The 18,214-nt window shown below is 43.9% G+C and overlaps 1 protein-coding gene across 2 annotated transcripts in view; it reads left to right on the forward strand.

Annotated features, from left to right (window-relative positions):
* The window catches only part of AGPAT4 (1-acylglycerol-3-phosphate O-acyltransferase 4), a 77,288-nt gene that overhangs the window by 34,026 nt on the left and 25,048 nt on the right, over positions 1-18,214 (forward strand). For both annotated transcript variants that reach the window (XM_084512941.1, XM_084512942.1), the window contains one exon: positions 10,235-10,404. In XM_084512941.1, the coding sequence (XP_084369067.1) occupies positions 10,235-10,404 (170 nt within the window). The remainder of the gene's footprint in view (positions 1-10,234; positions 10,405-18,214) is intronic.

An 18,214-nucleotide genomic window follows, 5' to 3' on the forward strand; every position in this document is an offset into this window, starting at 1 on the left:
TTCCCCAATTCCTGCTACTTCCTATGGCAACTGGTATTCTCTTTTAAATGATCAGTCAGTGCTCTCTGAGGTTGGTTCCTTTTCATCAGTAACTGAAAGTGGAGGTTGAACATGTGGAAAACGTGGATCTAGAGCAAAGAAAACAATGGGATTTTCTCTCTTGATGTGCCACTTTGTTCTGAACTGCTTTCTTCCCAAAGTCCAAATTTTTGTTTGATTTGAAACTTAGAGAGGACAAACCTGGTCCACATAGAAATGAAGACTTCTGTAAGGATAATATGCAGGAAGGAGAGGCATTGGGTGAGAATAGCTTTCCTTCCTTAGGATTTGCATTGAACTTGATTCACTTGAGTCAAATAACTTTTCTCATCTTCAGATGATGTAGTTAGTACACGCAAGCAATGCATGTAGCAAAGACAAAAAGTCACGAGCGTGGGAGCTGTTCTGAGTCCTAAGTATGGATACTGCCAATAGCCCTGTAATTAGGGAAGTGCTAATGATTCATTATGTCAAAGAATTCAACTCTGATTGAATAAATACAAGAGAAGACCAAGGCATCTATTAACTCGGTTCATGTTTGCTTTTGTGCGTGCTCAGATTTTGAGATCCTGGCCCCTGAAAGTTGATTTTTGGCTGAGAACTCCTTTGGGCCGGGCTACTTTATTTTTATTTTCTTTTTCCTAGTGGCAGGAAATAGGACTAGAAGAGAGTTTTGAAATAAATTCATGCTTTTTCTAGCAGCAGTATAATGCACTCAGTTTAATATGAATCTTGTCCAGTTTCTAAATCTGTCATCTATTAAAGGAATTAGAAGAAGTTTGAGAATATACAGATACTTGAGGTTTTGGTCATTTTACACAGTTGTTCTTGTGTCTCTCCTAACCTGCCACAGCTTTATATCTGTGTATTTTTCCACCCCCAATATTTGGGGGAATGTGGGGGGGGGGGGGCACCCTAATGTCAGCCTTTTCCTTTGTAGACCTGAATAATACAAGTAGACCAGAAACATTAACTGGCAAGCTAATGTTCCCAGATACTTCTCTCCTCTGTCATTTCTAAATTATGAGGCTCTATTTTATTAGTTCTGCAGGGCTTGTCCTATCAAAATTAATCTCATTTCTGTTACCTTACCTCTCAAGGTCATCTGATCCGTAAAATGTGTTCTGACTTTGCATCACCCACAACATTTATTAATTTGCATCGAATACCTTAGTCTGCAGAAGTGAGAAAAAAAAAGGAGATCTTTCTTTTCCAGATTGACCAAAAGACAACATATAGTTGTACTTTTTAGGGCAGGTCTCCTTTAGAGCTGCTTTAGAGCTGCTTCAGTTTTCAGTGCTGTATTTTTTTTTGTGTGTGGGTTTTTTTTTGTTTTTGTTTTTGTTTTTTTAATCATTCATGCTTTCTTTTCCCCTGTTTGTACATGTTGTAAGCCTTGTAAATAGCTGAAGTTTTTTCTGAAAGATTAAATTATGCCAGATTCTTGACTTTTATTCAAATCAAGTAGCTCCTAGCCCTCTGGTCTCAAGAAAAAGCTCAAAAAGAAACATTAAAGATTCAAATGCCTGATGGCAAGTACTTGTCCATGCATTTGGTGTTTTATAAAAGTTTGGGAGCAAGTTTGTAACCGTAATTGTAAATCCAATTCTTGGATTTAGTTTTTGAGTGTGTCAATTTAAGATGGCACTTCCTTAGTCTTATAAATTATAGGTCACACCGCTCTCCTTTAAACTTCTGTTTTGTGACTTAGACAGTATAATGCCACCCAAACCAGCAAGATCAGAATGGGAGTAACCTTGTAAGTACTGCTCATCCAAGCCGTCATTGTTGCAAGAGCTTTCAGCGGGATCCAGAGGTTAGTCCTGGCATGCAGCCCCCTGGATAAGGCACAAGGCAGGGCCATACACAGTCACAGCATGCCCGGAGGGGGGTACCTGAGGGGTTGGGTGCTGTTTTGCTTTGTCCCAGGGTGTGCGAAAGTCTAAGTGTTGTCTGCTTATCTTTTTTATCAAGTGGTCGCTGTGGTGTAAGCCTAACTGATAAGGGCTATCAAGCTCTGTATTACTGATCATTGCAAAACATTTAACATCCTTTGGGTTGTTCCTGACCTTCCCTTCTCATGTTTCCTGTCTCAGCACTCAAGTCTGTGTGTGTCAGTGCTTGCACAGGTGAACGAGCTGTATTTCTTGCTTTGAATACGTCAAACACCGATAAGAAAAAGCATAACCTAATAGTCAGTGAAATCTGACCTCAAGTGCTGCTCACTGATAAGCTGTTTCCTTCTAGTAAAGACAGGGCAAAACTTTTCCCGATACACCTTATGTACCTTCCTTGTCTTGGATCATGTGTGCCATTCCCTCACGGGGCTGAGGGAGCACCTGAATTGTACAGGAGCTGAAGCAGAGATGGAGCAGGTCAGATTTTGCAACTGGGCACTAGTTACGAGGCATCAGTTCTCTTGATGGCATTGCTTGGAGAATAATTGTTTCTTTCGGGAGCACATTACAGTAAAACCTACATGAGAAGTCTGGCTTTAGTGAGGCCACAAACAAGAGCTCTGGTAAAGCGTGCTGAGCTTATCAGATGGCCTGGTGGTCAAAGCAGGTCCTGGGGGGTTTAACAATTGAGTTGTGGAGCCTTGCCCCCTTCCAAGGGAACCATTAGCTTGTGTTGCAGAGATGCCAGGGGAACAATCTGCAGGACTGGAGATGCTTTAACACTTTATCTCATCGTTTCACAGATAGCAGGAGGCTGCAGTGTGTCTGTTTTTTTCTGTTTGGCTCTATGTTGTCTGATTGGCATAGCTGGGATTAAGCAAAGTGGATAACGTAAATGATCCAACATCTGCAGTCAGCAGTAATTCTTCTTGTTAGACCAGTTGGCATGCCTGGAAAACTGGAAAGGATTTGTATGCAGGAACCCTTCTTCAAGCCTGAAAGAGAAATCACAATCTTTAGGTTAGGTTCAAATTGAGAACAGTTAATTGAAGGGCAATTTCTCTATTCACCCACTAGCCTGAGAGTGAGGAGGAGAGAGGGCTGGTTCCTGTGGATGTGGGGAGAGCTGGGGGTGCAGGACAGAGGAGGGAGGGGAATCATCAGTGGGTCTGTGATGTTAGTTGGGAGTATGCAGGAATTATGGAGGTGACAGAAGTCATAACTTCATAAGCATCCTTTCCAGCTATCTTCTGAATGATTTGGGCATATTACAGACTAGCTTTTCTTTGAGAGGAAGCAGTGATCCTCCGTACAACTCTCAAACAATGAAGAGTTAATGCTGACCGGAGCGTGTAGACATTACTCTGATAGATTTAGAGGTGAGGTGTGGAGCTGCAGCTTTCTGGGAGGCACTGAGGGTGGCTTCCCTGTTAGCTCTCAGACAGGCAGGCTCTTGTGGAGCCCAAGCAGGAGACTGGTATAAAAACAGCACGAAGGAGTTGCCTGGCTTTTTTACTTCTTTCTAGATTCCATTGAGATCTGTGGGCCAAGATCAACACGTGGAGTCAGGCTCTCGGTTCATGCTCCACGGCCGTTTTTGTACCTCTCATAACCTTGGGCACAGTTATCAATAAGTCGCTCATACAAATCCCCCAACATGGGAAAAAAGCATGTGCACTCAGGACAGATGTATGTTGTTTCCTCTTCTCGATTAACCTTGTTCTGTAAGAACAGTGAATTCTTCCCAAATAACTTGTTGGGGATCACTGGAAAGCTGGAGTTGGGAGCTCTTTGGTTTTGTTTCGGGCTGGCACTTCCCTCCTGCTGGTAACTAATTCCAGCAAAGAGCTGAGCACTGATGGCAAGCGCAGACCTGGTGGTCACAGTGTGCCGTTTGTAACAGTGAGAAGCTTTACTGAAAGCAATAGTTCTTAAATTAAAGATACATGGGCTTAAAAATAATAAAACCCAGCATGAAAAAAGAATTATTTTCTGTGTGTTTAAGCGAACAGGAAATTGCTTAAAGTGAGATGTTGAAATCAGACTGTTGGTGCTCCCTCTGCACAGTGACTCGCAGTGAGTGCCCTGTGACCACTTTTATTTTGCTGAGCAGTTCCTGTGCCGGTGTTCTTGTGCACAATAGAAGAAAGCTGGTGGTGGTATGGGCAACAAGAAGCCACATCCGCCAGAGATGCAACTGCCTGGTTTCATGCCCGTACAGAGCAAGTGGTGGTGCCGTGGAAACTTGCCAAGCAGCGTGTTGTCTTTCACCATTCGTTGGTACAAACTCCTTTGATCTGTACGTGTTATACTGAGCACAGCCACTTGTGGCCAAAAAAAAAGCACATGGTCTTTGTTGGAGTATTAGATTGGTGAAGAGAACTGTGTTAAAAGAACCTCCTGCAAGCAAATGCTGAAATAAATGGGTCTCAGCCTGAACATACGAAAGGGCTGGACTGTGTTTATCTCTTGCCTTGAAAGCACATCCAGTAATTTATTGTGATGGGTGGGGAATTAAGTCATCATTCCTGGATTTCTCTCTGTTGGTGATTTCTGGCCCTAAAAGCACAGCCATGCACATCCTTGAAGTGTTATTCAAGGGAGTTGCTGACAGGATCTCCCATTGGGACTGAGGCAAAAATCTCCAAAAGCAGACCTGCAGCCAACAGAGAAAGTTTTGATGTTGTTGCTGGTTGGTTGGCTGGTTGGTTTTGTTGCTGTCATTGTTTTAAATTTGTGTGCATGATTCCCCACCAGTGCTATCTGCCATCTTGCTGAAAAACAACTTCAAGGGGAGAGAAAAAGAAGTGCAAAGGTACAGTTGTAGCATCGCCAGCTTAGGGTGGGCTAAGGGGGGGTAAGTAAGGGGCCAAGGCAAGCAGGATGTGGATTTTGGTTTCTTCTTCTGTTTAAAACACTCAACTTAAACATTTTACTGCTGGTTGAAGACCAGGAGCTCTGTCTTGGAGCAGACCAGATTTCTCCGTTGCACCTTGTTGCTGCTCCCGTGAGCACCTGCATGTAAAGAATGGGAACCTGCTTGAAGCTGTCGAGCTGATTCCTCGCCTGCTGGGCTCCATGAAAGTCCTCCCACTCATTTGGGGTGACAAGGGAAGGCAGTGCTGGGCAAAAAATCTGTATGTGCTTTTTGTAATGATAAGCTATACTTACAGTTCTTCCTGTGGACATGTAGTAACATTCCAGCTCTGACCCCCAATTGTTTCACGTTCCTAAGCAGTGCAAGTTTGCAGCAGAGCTCCTCTCCTCGAGTTTTTCTTCACAATTACTTGTAGCTGCAGCAGGGGTTGGAGCAGACAACCAAACCAGTTGCCTAGTGAGGCTAGATGCATGCTGAAGCACTGGGGTAGCCTGTCTCAGGAGCTCTGCAATTGTCAGTACTTGATTTTCTTGGAAAACCTCCTAGGCAGCTGATCTAGTAGGTATTGTCCAGGGTTTTGAACCTGTGCTCCATGAATCGTGTGGTACACAGAGGGCTTTTGAGTGGACCAGAGAAGATATCAGACTTGCTTTTCTTAGTTACGTGAAGGCTTAATTAGTTATATGGAAAATGTTTGAGATGCACCTAGTAGGTGTAGTCTGATAATCTGAGAAGGAAGAAAGTCATTCTTGTAAGTCGTTCATTCATGGACAGTATTTAGGCAGTATTTAGCCTTATTTTGCCATGACTTTTTTTAGAAATGCTTTTTCCCGTCTTTTGTGCAGTGCACTGATTCATCACTCAGCCAGTTATCTGGTCTGGTCCTCAGAATGGTGGTTGTGGCTCGCCCTGCTTGCCTTGCTTTTGATTTGTATTGGAGTTTACTACACATTTATCACATCTTCCTACTAGAATAAAGGAATGGAGCTTGTCGATTTTCTCGGTTTGTGTTGCCATGAGGCGTAGGTTAAGAAAATGACTAATGCCTTAAAGAGGAACAGTTCTGTTGCCCTTTACAGTAGGTTAGGTACTTGCATTGCCTACTTTTTGTACTTTATTTTGTACTTATCGTACTTTTCGAGTCAATACATAACTACACTTTCAGTCGCATTCTGAAACAGGCGTTTTATGGTTAACCTAGTAAGCAGATGTTTTGGTGTAGTATCAAGAGCAGTTGGGTGAGCTAAAGAAATTTACTAACAAAATCCATGCAAGGACAGAAGAACAGCCTCAACTGTTTCAGTGACTCACTCTCACAAAACATCCAGTTGGAAAGTGACAAGTCGCAGAAAACTGAGTGTTTCCCTTCCTCTGGTAAATGTTTTTCACATAACTAGTTAGCCTTGGAGATGTTCTCCATTTAGGTACTTGCTCTTGAAGTGCAGGCACTGAGGCAGTTCAGATTTGAGCACCGAAGGGGTACAGGAAGACGTCTGCTCTCACAAAGGGTAGGTGCCATTATATACAGCAGGGTGAGGGTTGTTGTTTTTTTTTTCTTTCAGGGTAGAAAAACTAGAAATTCTCAGGTAGGCAAAGAATCAGTGTTAGGCATTTGAAGGCACGCTTTTTCCCTGCAGTCAGCCTCTCCTGGAGCTAGCTGTAATTTACTGAAAGGGAACTCCCTTCCAGCCTGGGGTGTGAGATTTCATGTTTGTTTGTTTTTATTCTCCCTTCCTTTGCATTAATTGTGGGGAAGTGTTAGTGGAGGAGTTGGTTTGTAAGATAGGAGCCCCCGTGACGTGGGTGAATGCGAATTTACCAGCTTAGTCATGATATTCTAACTCCAAAACCTCATGAAAGGGGGTGGGGAAGATTAGAAATCTTCCTTATGCTAGAAATCTTGGACCAGCCCTGGTTGGGAGCAAGACATATTTTTTGTTCTTTATATTTTTCCCCCCTATACAGCCTGACTGGTGTACAAAGAGGGGGCTTGCAGTGGTTATCTGCACTGTGGAGGAGGCAACGAGAACGTGTATGAGTGACCTTGTGCTGTTGGGCCACCGCAGGAAGGTTTTGGTAATAAATTTCTGTGGTGGGTTGTGGAAGTAAGCTTAAGCTGGTGGTGTGATGCAAGAGCCATTGCTGGTCATTGCTTGAGAGCTGCAGAGAGAAGGGAGGCTGGGAAGAAGGGAAAAGAAAGAGGGGAAAGATAAGGGAAAGCGAAGCATTTAAAACTGAAAGGCTGGTGGGTGGTGTTCACTGTATTTAATACAGAAGCATTCAGTGCCCGCTTTGTGTTCCTGCAGTGACTGCAGGAGCACGCCAGCAACAAATGGGCATGTGGGGTGAGGAGCAGGGACGGGCTTCTGCAGGGTTTATTCAGACAGAAATCCTGCTCGTGTGATCCTGCTTGTGCAGGATCCAAGTATGTGCAGAAATCTTTGTGTCTGTGCTTCTTTGGAATATACTGGAGACTGAAAATATGAAGAGCTCTATGTATGTGGCATACCTGTGTAGTGAAATTCCTGATGTATTATTCATTTTGTTCAAATTTTTAGGAGAAGAAAAGCACTTCAAGGGAGATGACTTTGAAGTTGTTGTTTTTTGTTCTCAGGTAGAGTTGGCTTTTTCTTCACGAGGACCTCACAATCATCATCTGTACATGTTTATTTCAGGCAAGAGACTTAATGCAGTCGAGATCAAAAGACAGAAACTCCTGTCTGACAGTCATTCTTTCTGTCACAGCTAGGGCTCCTAGCTAAGCAAAAGACAAGCAGAAACCTGTCGCAAACTTCTTTTTCTGTGGTTGTGTTCTGCCCTAGGATGTGATTGTAGGTTCTGTAAAGGTTTGCGAATTGGTGGGTTGTTATTGTTCAATTTTGCTGTGCTTTGGGGAGCGAAAGCTACGCTCTTGGAAAGATGTTGTGTATGTTTGTCACAAGGCAGTTCTTCGTAGAGCAAGTCTTGGAGCTTAGCCATGTATCTGCTTCCTCACTTCCCTATCTCTACATCTCTCTCTCGCTGGGATGTGAGCATCTTTGGCTGTCATTGGGAAATCCGTTTCCAACCAGCGATATCCTTCTAACACGTGGCAGCTTGGGTCTCTGAGCGTTGCTTTGATGCGTAATAGCAGGCATTGAGTAATAGGTGCGCCTGCCACCGTAGTGGTTATCTGCTTTGATTAGGAGTAAACAGAAGGACTGACAAGTCAGTCATTTATCTGCACCTTAAATGTGTTTTTATCATATTAAAGTAATGTTATTTGAATAGAGATTGTTTATTAGCCTGGCTGTAACACTGTTAGAAGAAATTCATTCATGTCACTAATGTGTGTTCTCCAGCGTACAGCACGATGTCATCAAAAGCTTCAGGCAATTAGCTGAGCTAATGATGACTAAAAAAGTAGAAGACCTGTTCCTGCCTGTTCTCTGTTTTCATCTCCTAGTTGAGGCCAGTGGAGGACCTAAACTGAAAGGGTTTCAGATGTGTTTCAAGGGCCAGCTTGGTTTTGATCTTCCCTGAGGTGCATGAGGATGTGTGGAGCTCTGGGGTTTACCTGAGGCCAGGAGAGCATCTCAGGTGGCTCATCCTTCCTGCAGAGACGTGTGCCCTGAGAAGGGGGTGCTTTTCTCTGAGCAGAGAACAGCCCCTTGCAGTGGAGCTTTGCTTCCGTGCAGAAGTTTCGTGGTAGCTTTGTCAGGAAGCTTTGTCAGGAAACATGTCCCTTACCACCTTCTCTTCTTCATCGTCACAGACTCCTCTCATTCGTCCTGTGATCACCTTAGGTCTTCTCAGGGGGTTCCTCAAGGAGAGGCATTGCCTTTAGATGTTTTTTTCCTATTTCCTTGGAGATAAAGCTCTCCAAGCTTGTTGGTTTTACTGTGTCACTCCAACTTTCCTTGCCCCAAACCAGAGGAACATTACTGTGTGAAGGTTGAGTTCACAAGTCTTCTGGTCAGGGTTATAGTTACGAGCAAAATAAATACGGGACTTAATTCTTGCCTGTGCTTGATAATGGGATAAGCCAATGGGAAGGTAAAAACTGTATGAAGGTCACCAGGAGGCTGCTGAGGGACCGCTCTCCATCTTGTAAGTACGGCTCTGTTTTGAAGAGCCCTCACAGCCCTACAACTCCTAGTGTTTGTTTATTAGAATTAAATTTTGGAAACAGATCTGAATGCCAATCCAGAACGTTTTAGGAGTACTTAACAGGGATTTCCCTGTTGCCCCCTCTTCCTGCCCCCATCCCTCCCTTGCTTAATCATTTCATCAACTAAAGGATGTGCAGATGTACTTGCTATTAATAGCTCCTCTTGGCTCTGCACACTTTGCCAGCCACCCCCCTTATCTTTAGCCTGGGGATGGCAGTTCCTCATCCAGTCCAAGCTGTTGGCTCTGCTCTGAATGATTGATACACTCCTGGCAAATGTAAAATGCATCTGTTGTAGCAGGACACGCAACTGCTACTCCTGACAAGTTAAAAGGATGATGCATAAGGTGTACGTGCAGCAGACCTGCTTCCAGATGTCTTGTCCAAGCTGCTTTCTGGTCTGTAATTGTGCAGTTTTTAGAGGTTCCTCTCTTTATGCCTTTCATTTAATTGACTCACAATTGCTGCTTTTGTAACTGTCTGCCACTTAACTCGTGCTTTTAGATGGCACTTCTTTTTTGTTTGTTCGCTTATTTGCTTGGTAAAGCACTGTAGTGAATGGTAATGTAACTCTCAACAGAAAAATCAAGAATTTTACTATCTGATGTAGTTCAGTCTCCATTTCATTGTGGGGCAATGACAGCGTAGCATAAAATCAAGAGAAATGTGTACGTGAGAGATTCTTGTACTGGACAGTCACAGCTGTTAGAAGTTACTGGCCCGAGTGGTCGGACTGAGTACAAAATGCAGTCACAGGCTGTGCTGTCGCCCATATTGCACGTAAGACGTCCTGAGAGCACGGCAGTTGGAGCCTAGCCAGCCAGGAGCCAAGTGGTGCTGATGTGGAGTGAGGCCCGATGTGTTGTCAGTGCTTCCAGGGGTTTCCAGCTGGCAGGACTCCTAGGAAGGAGTGTGAGGAGCAGTGCATAGTGCAGATAGGCCTCGTTGTTTTTCCTATAAGCTTGTTTCATTCTTCACGTAATGTTGTATCGTAAACCATAAATGCTAATTTTATATGTATCTTGATAATACATTTTTAACATTAAGTTTGTAATTCTCAAATAAGTAAAATCCGTCAGTATTGCTATAGAACAGTTCTACTCCCTCCTCCCATGCCATCTCCTTATCTCCCTTTCTCCCCTCTGCCTCCCCTGCCTTACCCTTTTTTTGCCCTGTAGTGTTGAGGCAACTGATACTTTTCAACGCATTAATAATTTGTGGCTTTGCATATGCTCTGTGCATTCATTTATGTCTTGTTCTTTATTTTAGAGATGGTGATGTTATTGGAATGGTGGTCGGGCACAGACTGCACCCTCTACACTGATCCAGAGAGTTACCACAAGTATGGGAAAGAGAATGCCATTGTAATTCTTAATCACAACTTCGAAATTGACTTTCTCTGTGGTTGGAACTTCTGTGAAAGATTTGGAGTCCTTGGGGTGAGTTTTGATTAGCATTAAAAAAAGCTTCCTCTTCTTGGGTGTGGGGAAAAAAACACACACAGATAAATTCTTTGTGTTTTTGAGAGTGTTGTGGTTTAACCCCAGCAGGCAGCTAAGCACCACACAGCTGTTTGTTTGCTCCTCACACAATGTAAGAACAAAGAAAGGTGAAAGTAAAGTAAAAGTGCAAGAGCACATAGGTTGAGAAAAGGCACTTTACTCAATGCCAAAGGTAAAGCGAAAGAAAGAATTCATTCACTACTTCCCATCAGCAGGCAGGCGTTCGGCTGTTGCCAGCAAAGCAGGGCTCATCATGGGTAACAGTTACTTGGGAAGACAAACACCATGGCTCTGAACATGCTTCCACCCTCCTTCTTTCCTCAAGCTGTTACTGCTGAGCACAGTGCCCCATGTTGTGGGACATCCCTCTGGACAGCTGCCCTGGCTGTGTCCCCCCCCTGCAGCTCCTGGTGCACCCCCAGCTCCCTCACTGGCAGGGCAGTGCCAGGAGCAGAAGAGTCCTGGGCTCTGTGTGAGCAGGGCTCTGCAGCAAGTCCTAAATCCAAAACAGAGCAACATACCAGCTACAGTGAAGAGAATTAACTCTATCCCAGCCCAAACTGGGACATCAAGTTAACAGATCTCTGTTCAAATTTCATGCAATTGTTGTCAGGACTTAGAGACATGAACCTAAGTCAGTGCAGTGGAACTACGTGGAATACTGGGTTAGGGTTGTTTGGGCATTCATAGAAATGTTAAAAGTATCGCAGTTACAGCTGATGAAAGAGGTATTTTAGCCTGTAGAGGTTTTACAGTTGTTTCTTTCAGCGTGCTTGCTGCGTACCTATTTGGGTGATTGTGCTGCGGAAGGATGAGCTACTCCACGATACTTTGCCAGTAAATTGCAGAATTTGTTTGCCTTCTCTAGAGCTGTCTTCCAAATCCACCAAAACCATAGCTAGAGCTTGAATGATGTAGTTAATGTTGTCTCTCAGAATGAAAGGGCTGCCAGCTGAAGTGAAAGCACTAACCAAGTGTTAACTAGTAAAGGGTGGGAGAATGGGTTATCCACAATTGAATGTACTATTGCGTTAAGCTATGAGTATGTGTGCATTTGTTTTCAATTTTTCTTGTTTCCCGTTAGTTCATGGAGATGATTCTAGCACCTCTCCTAAGCTGGTTTGGTTTAGTTCTGTGATTCTGATGACATTTTCTGCTGACAAGAGACTAAGGAAACAGTTTCACCCTCCAAAGAAAACAGACTAATACCTCATTTTGGCAGTCTTCTATAGTATCCTCTTCTAACCTTGCTACTGAATGCTGTCAAAAGTCCCGAATTTAGTTTGTGTGAACCTATGACTCCTTGTGGCCTTTCCTTTTGGCTCTTTGCATTTGCTGGATATTTAGGCACTACTTGAACGCCTTTCAAATTCAAGTCATGAACATCTGCTTTAAAACAAACAAATTCCACAAAGATGAAAAAAAAAAGCACCACCGCCAACAAAAATGAACAATAACAACAAAAACAAAACAACCTGAAAACTGGAGGGAAATAAACCAAAGGACTGCAGGTCCTGCATATCAATGAAATGGCTGTTGGCTCCTCATTACTGTGGAACAAGTTTACTGTCATGTCTAGGCCTCAAGTACAGAGCTGGAAAATACCATCAAAGACAGCAATAGATGTAGGGAAATGTGTTTGTGGCAGACAGGTATATGTGCCAAAAGCATTCTTCTTTCTATATGATCATTATACAGTGGTTCTTTAGTATAGTCTGTCTAATTTTGTAGGCCTAACGATGACAGTTCTCGAGGTAAAGCTGTACTGTAGAAGGTCAGGAGCTTCTTCAGAAAGCAGCATTGTGGAAAATTAAAGGGCTGTTTCTGTACAAACTAACAGGGGCCCACAGGGTCAGAAATCTCTTGTTTTACGTTGGTGTTGTGTGGTTGGATTGAATTTCATTAGCTTTAATTATTTTTTAATAGTCTTTCCAAGTTAATCGGGATTATGTTTTGATTTTGTGTATTGTTCCCTACACATAAGAAGGCCACTGCATAAAACATTAACTATTGCACAATTACTCTGCTGCGCGAACTGAAAACACTGCTGTCTTTGGATGCTGAGTTATTACTCAGTTTGTATCTTTGCTAATCTTAGGGATCGTTTAGGAACTGATATATCTTTTTGTAATTACTTCTTAAAACTATTTCGGTCTTGATTAATGTACTGTGGTTTTACTTTCCAGAAACTGTTCCAGGAGGAAATGGTTCCCATGTGCTCTTACTTGCGTAGTTGTCTTAACACAGGAAAGCAGTTTATTCCCCTGTTGGGGTAACCAGTCAAGGTTCATCATAAGCCATCAAAACAAACAACCAAAAAAAAACCACACCCCCTTCACCAGCAGTCATCCTAGATTTGTTTCCTTATGGGATTTACTGTATTGGCATACTGGTGCTTGGTTTGGTGCAGCACAGGAGTGGATGGATGCCTGGCGGTGCAGGGTATAGCTTGGTATGACTTTGTGCTGTCTTACACCAGCTTCTTGTGCAATTGTATTGTGCAATACTGCAGGATTTGGTGGGGCAGCACAATTAAGAATGTAAAAGCCATTATGCTGAAGGCTCATCTTGCCCTGTCTTGAACAGAGGCCAGAAGCAAACGTTTGAGAGAGAGTTGCAAGAACAAGGCAAGCATACAAAGAAATTTTGAAGGGCTGTCCGAGACCCTAGCAATTTGTGGCTCGGGGAATTTGTGAGCTAATGGCGTTTTATATTTAATGTGGTTTAGTTTTACGCTGCAAAGTGTCTATGCAAACTTTTTAGGCGTTTATCAACATCTCACTAAGCTAATCATGTACTCACTGCTCTTGAAAGGGAAATTTTGACCATGCCATCCTATCTTCTGCATCTGTTCTGATGCTTGTCTGATTGGTATCAGCATGTTTCAGGCACTTCTCTCTGTCGTGCCATACCTGCTTCTATGAACGAAAGGAAAGATGACTGGGGAGGGTGAAGAGAGAGAAGACGAAGACAATTCATGGCTGAAGGAGAGGAACTGATTGCGTTTAGCTGCAGAAGGTGGACAGAATGGCTTTGTTGTGATATCCAGCAGTACCCTACAGCCATGGCAGATGTTGGCCATGCTGTTAAAGACACTGTAAGTGTGTGCCCAAACTCTGTTTTACACCTTGAACTTCTGTTAAACGAAGCCACTAATTCTAGGGTTTGGTGGTGCTGTGCTTGGTTGTTTTGTTGTTTGTTTGTTTTTTTGAGTTTTGAAGGAGTAGGCAAAAAAAAATCTGCCATTTCTGACATTTATTTTACTTTTATATTTTTATCATACTTTTGGATATGATTCTTTATGATACTTGTGGAGCACCCATTCAACATGCTAGGAGGTACCGGCTCGACAGTGCTGAGTGAGAGCCAGAGATCTATTCATTGACAGAGGAAAAGGAGAAAACGCCATCAAGAAGCAATTCTGTGCTCTCTTTCTCTCTTGTGAGCTGTTCTAGGCATAGATTGTCTTGCCAGTTGCAGTTGGGCTTCATGTAGCTGAAGCTGCTGGTGCGTGTTTGTGGCACCAAACCATAGAAGATTTTTGGTGGTTGCTGGAAATTAGATGTTGAGGGTGCTCTGCTTTTCCATGCTGTGCTGGCGAAATAGCTGGGACCAACTCAATGCTGGGGCCAGCATTCTCCTCAAGAAACTGGCTGCTCTTGGCTTGGACTGGCGCACGCTTCATTGGGTTAGAAACTGGCTGGATAGCCGGGCCCAAAGAGTCGTGGTGAATGGAGCCAAGTCCAGTTGGAGGCCAGTCACTAGTGGCGTCCCCCAGGGCTCGGTGCTGGGGCCGGTCCTCTTTAATATCTTCATCGATGATCTGGACGAGGGCATCGAGTGCACCCTCAGTAAGTTCGCAGATGACACCAAGTTAGGTGCGTGTGTCGATCTGCTTGAGGGTAGGAAAGCTCTGCAGGAGGATCTGGATAGGCTGGACCGATGGGCTGAGGTCAACTGCATGAAGTTCAACAAGGCCAAGTGCCGGGTCCTGCACCTGGGGCGCAATAACCCCAAGCAGAGCTACAGGCTGGGAGAGGAATGGTTGGAAAGCTGCCAGGCAGAGAAGGACCTGGGAGTGATGGTGGACAGTCGGCTGAATATGAGCCAGCAGTGTGCTCAGGTGGCCAAGAAGGCCAACGGCATCCTGGCTTGTATTAGGAACAGCGTGACCAGCAGGGCTAGGGAGGTGATCGTCCCCCTGTACTCAGCTCTGGTGAGGCCGCACCTCGAGTACTGTGTTCAGTTTTGGGCCCCTCGCTACAAGAAGGACATGGAGGTGCTTGAGCGGGTGCAGAGAAGGGCGATGAAGCTGGTGAGGGGCCTGGAGAACAAGTCCTACGAGGAGCGGCTGAGGGAGCTGGGCTTGTTCAGCCTGGAGAAGAGGAGGCTCAGGGGCGACCTTATCGCTCTCTATAGGTACCTCAAGGGAGGCTGTAGCGAGGTGGGGGTTGGCCTGTTCTCCCATGTGCCTGGTGACAGGACGAGGGGGAATGGGTTTAAGTTGAGCCAGGGGAGTTTTAGGCTAGATGTTAGGAAGAACTTCTTCACTGAAAGGGTTGTGAGGCACTGGAACAGGCTGCCCAGGGAAGTGGTGGAGTCACCATCCCTGGAAGTCTTCAAAAGACGTTTAGATGTAGAGCTTAGGGATATGGTTTAGTGGAGGGCTGTTAGCGTTAGGTTGGAGGTTGGACTCGATGACCTTGAGGTCTCTTCCAACCTAGAAAATTCTGTGATTCTGTGATTCTGTGATTCTGTAACTCTGGTGAGCCTGGGCTTTGCTTCCTTGTGTTGACAGGTCCCTGTGCTGTGCTGCACCCTTCAGTTTTCTTGCCTGTGATATTTGACCTAGGTCCTGTATTGGCATTTAAACGCATCAGTAACAGTAAGTTTTTCAAGGTGTGTGCCAAGCAGCCCTTTGAAAACAGGCCTGCTGGAAACAAGGAACTTTCAGTTAAGAAACAGGCATTTTCTGAGGAACGAGATGTTGTTCAGGACTTGAATCAAAAGCATGCTCGTACACTCCCTGCCGGGACTCACTGTTACCCTTCTGGTCTAGAGAGTCTTCTGCTAGATTACTGCTTGGAACTGATAGGTATGTGAATCCTGATTACTTCCCAATGCTCATTCATTTGTATATTTCAGTATATTAATAGGAGTTGTATGATTGTTCATGTAGGCAGAAAAAACACATTATTACTTGTATTTAATACAGCATCTTAACATAAATATTGCTAAAATATTGCTGTGTTACTTTCCCAACATAGAATTTTTTTTTTTCCTCAAATTGAAGCATTAAAAATTAGGAGCCTAGTTACATTTACGGAATCATGGCTTAGAGGCACTAAAGAAATGTGTCTTTTCATCTCGATGTCCCTGAGACTACAATATGAAAGGATGTGAAAGAGAGCAAACAGAATTACCAAAAGTATGTCAGTGTCGAGGGCAGCCCGTAGAGCAAGTAATTTCTGAGATAAATTGCTGCTGCTAATGGTTTGCAGCTGCAATAAATTTGTTTTGAAACAGGAACAAATTTTGGTAGATATCCTCAGCTTACAGGTTGATTTTGTGCAGTTTGTTCATTCTGTGATTAAGAGGTGCTGAATAATTGAGGCTGGAGACAAAAATCAGGATTTTCTTTCTGTGACAGCAAAGCTATGGGAACACGTCTGAAGTGAGTTTTTTACATTTATTTTTTATGCAATGTTAGTACAGTCATTCACACAAGGAAAATTTCATGGGTATTCCCATCTGAACAAATGTAGTCAAAAGAAATTAACCTGGATTAAAACGCTCTTAGTGTAGATAAGCCATTCCCATCCAGCAATGATTTCGTAAGTTGTCTGTTGGAATTACACAATTCTGAGCATTGAAAATGTTTAACTTCCTTCAGGAAGGCAGTGTTCATTTTGTAAAAAAACAATGATGTGCTCAATTCATTCTGTTGAGCAAGCTGAATTTAAGGACTAGAGGTGACTGTCATGTATTTTCCAAAGCTCTCCGGTAAAGGAAAAATCAGTGGCAGAAGCGAACTACAGCTGTGTTCTTCCCTTCCTGCCTTCTCAGGCAGGAGCTGTGCACGTGTAGACAGCTGAAGCCGAACAGATTGCAGCTCTAGTTATTGTAGCGAGGCGGTAGCTTCTGAGGGGCCTGATGTATTCCTCCCACATGAGGAGTCGTACCTGTGCAGTGACGGGAGAGTTTCCTTCCTCCCATTAGCTCTGTGTCATCAGCCTGCCTTCTTCTGCGACAGTAGGTGGGGTGCGCGAAATACAGCCTAAGGTAATTTGGTTTCTTTTTATGTTCATCTAAGGAGACGTGCACTCACGTGTCTGACAAGCATTTTTAAATTTCAAAATGAATAGGCATATGCCCTGGGGGAGAACACAAACATCAGCTCTGCTTCTGTGGTCATACCTGCGCCCAGCGACCCCGTAGCTCAAGTCAGGCCTGTCTGTCCTTCACCAGGGAAAGAAAACAGTGTTGGTAACATTTCTCCTGCCTCATATTTAACTCATACACTTTTTAAAATATGCAAAGCATTAGAAAAAAGGTGGTGATGAAGTATTTCCTTCAGCTTGTTCTTGGGCTAGGATTCCTGTGTTTTAAAGTCTGGGGGTAGGACTGTTAGATGAGCTTGTCTTCTCTGGCACTGTTCTGGAGGCCTTGTGCATCCTATGCAGAGCATGCTGCAGCTCATTTAGGGCATGCCTTGTGATACTGAACACCTACTGTAAAGAAAAGCATGGTGGTTTTGTTTTATTTCGGGGTGGGATGTTGGGGCTGAGCTGTGACACTGCTACTGTTTTCCTAAAGAATTGGTGGCTTCCACTATGATTCCTTCCAGCTGGGGCCGCAGGTGAAAGGCCGGCCTGCTTGGGACTGAGGTGAGGGTTGCAGTTCCCTAAGGTTCTGGCCTTCCTCCACCAGCTGGAGACACTACATCTGCTGTTTGTTTTTTTTGTGGGGGGTCAAATCATAGGCCCAGGTGTCTTCCTTAGCCTTGCATGGGAGAGAGGAATGAAAGAGCTTCTGGTCTGGTGTGTGCATTTTGAATGAAGTTGTATGTGGCCTATAACAAAAAGTGCTCCCTGGAAACTTCTTTTAAAAGTATATGCCAGAATGTAGAGCTTAGATTTATTTGGAAAATACAAAAATAACTTGTATCAAGAGTAACAGAGAAAAGGGAAAATCTGGGGAGCTGGAAGAGGAGGCTGGGCTTGGTGCTGCTGCCATGCAGTAGGGATTCACATCCAGGAGAAACTGAAATGGCAAAAAGAGTGCCTCAGCTGCTCCCTGAGGGACAGCAGGGCCTGGGGTCCCGGCTTAGGGCCATTGCTGAAGTTCTCCAAATGGTTGAGAGAGTGCACTTCATTGCAAAGTGGTAAGTTGTTTGACAGTGGTAATTCCTGCATTCTTAGAAATGGAACTGTCTTGTGTCTTTTTCTGCTCTGCTTCTGTATAACAGCCACTTGTGAAGCTATTTATGTGCACTTGCCTTCCACTCTTATGAGCTTTTAGATAGTTTAATTATTTAAGGTATTTTCCTTCTTAAGGAAAGAAAGCAGATGAGAGAATCGAGCTGAGATAAAGAACTAGGTCAAGCCTCTTCTCCTAGTAACCAAATGAACAACAGCAACCAAAAAACAAAAGGAAATAATTTCTGCTGCTGATAATTTCTATCAGTAAATAATTTCTTCTGGTCAGATGCAATGTCCTGGAACCCATCTGTGGAGCACTGGCATGG

This window comes from Aythya ferina (genome assembly GCF_964211825.1).
Source record: "Aythya ferina genome assembly, chromosome: 3".
Lineage (NCBI taxonomy): Eukaryota > Metazoa > Chordata > Aves > Anseriformes > Anatidae > Aythya > Aythya ferina.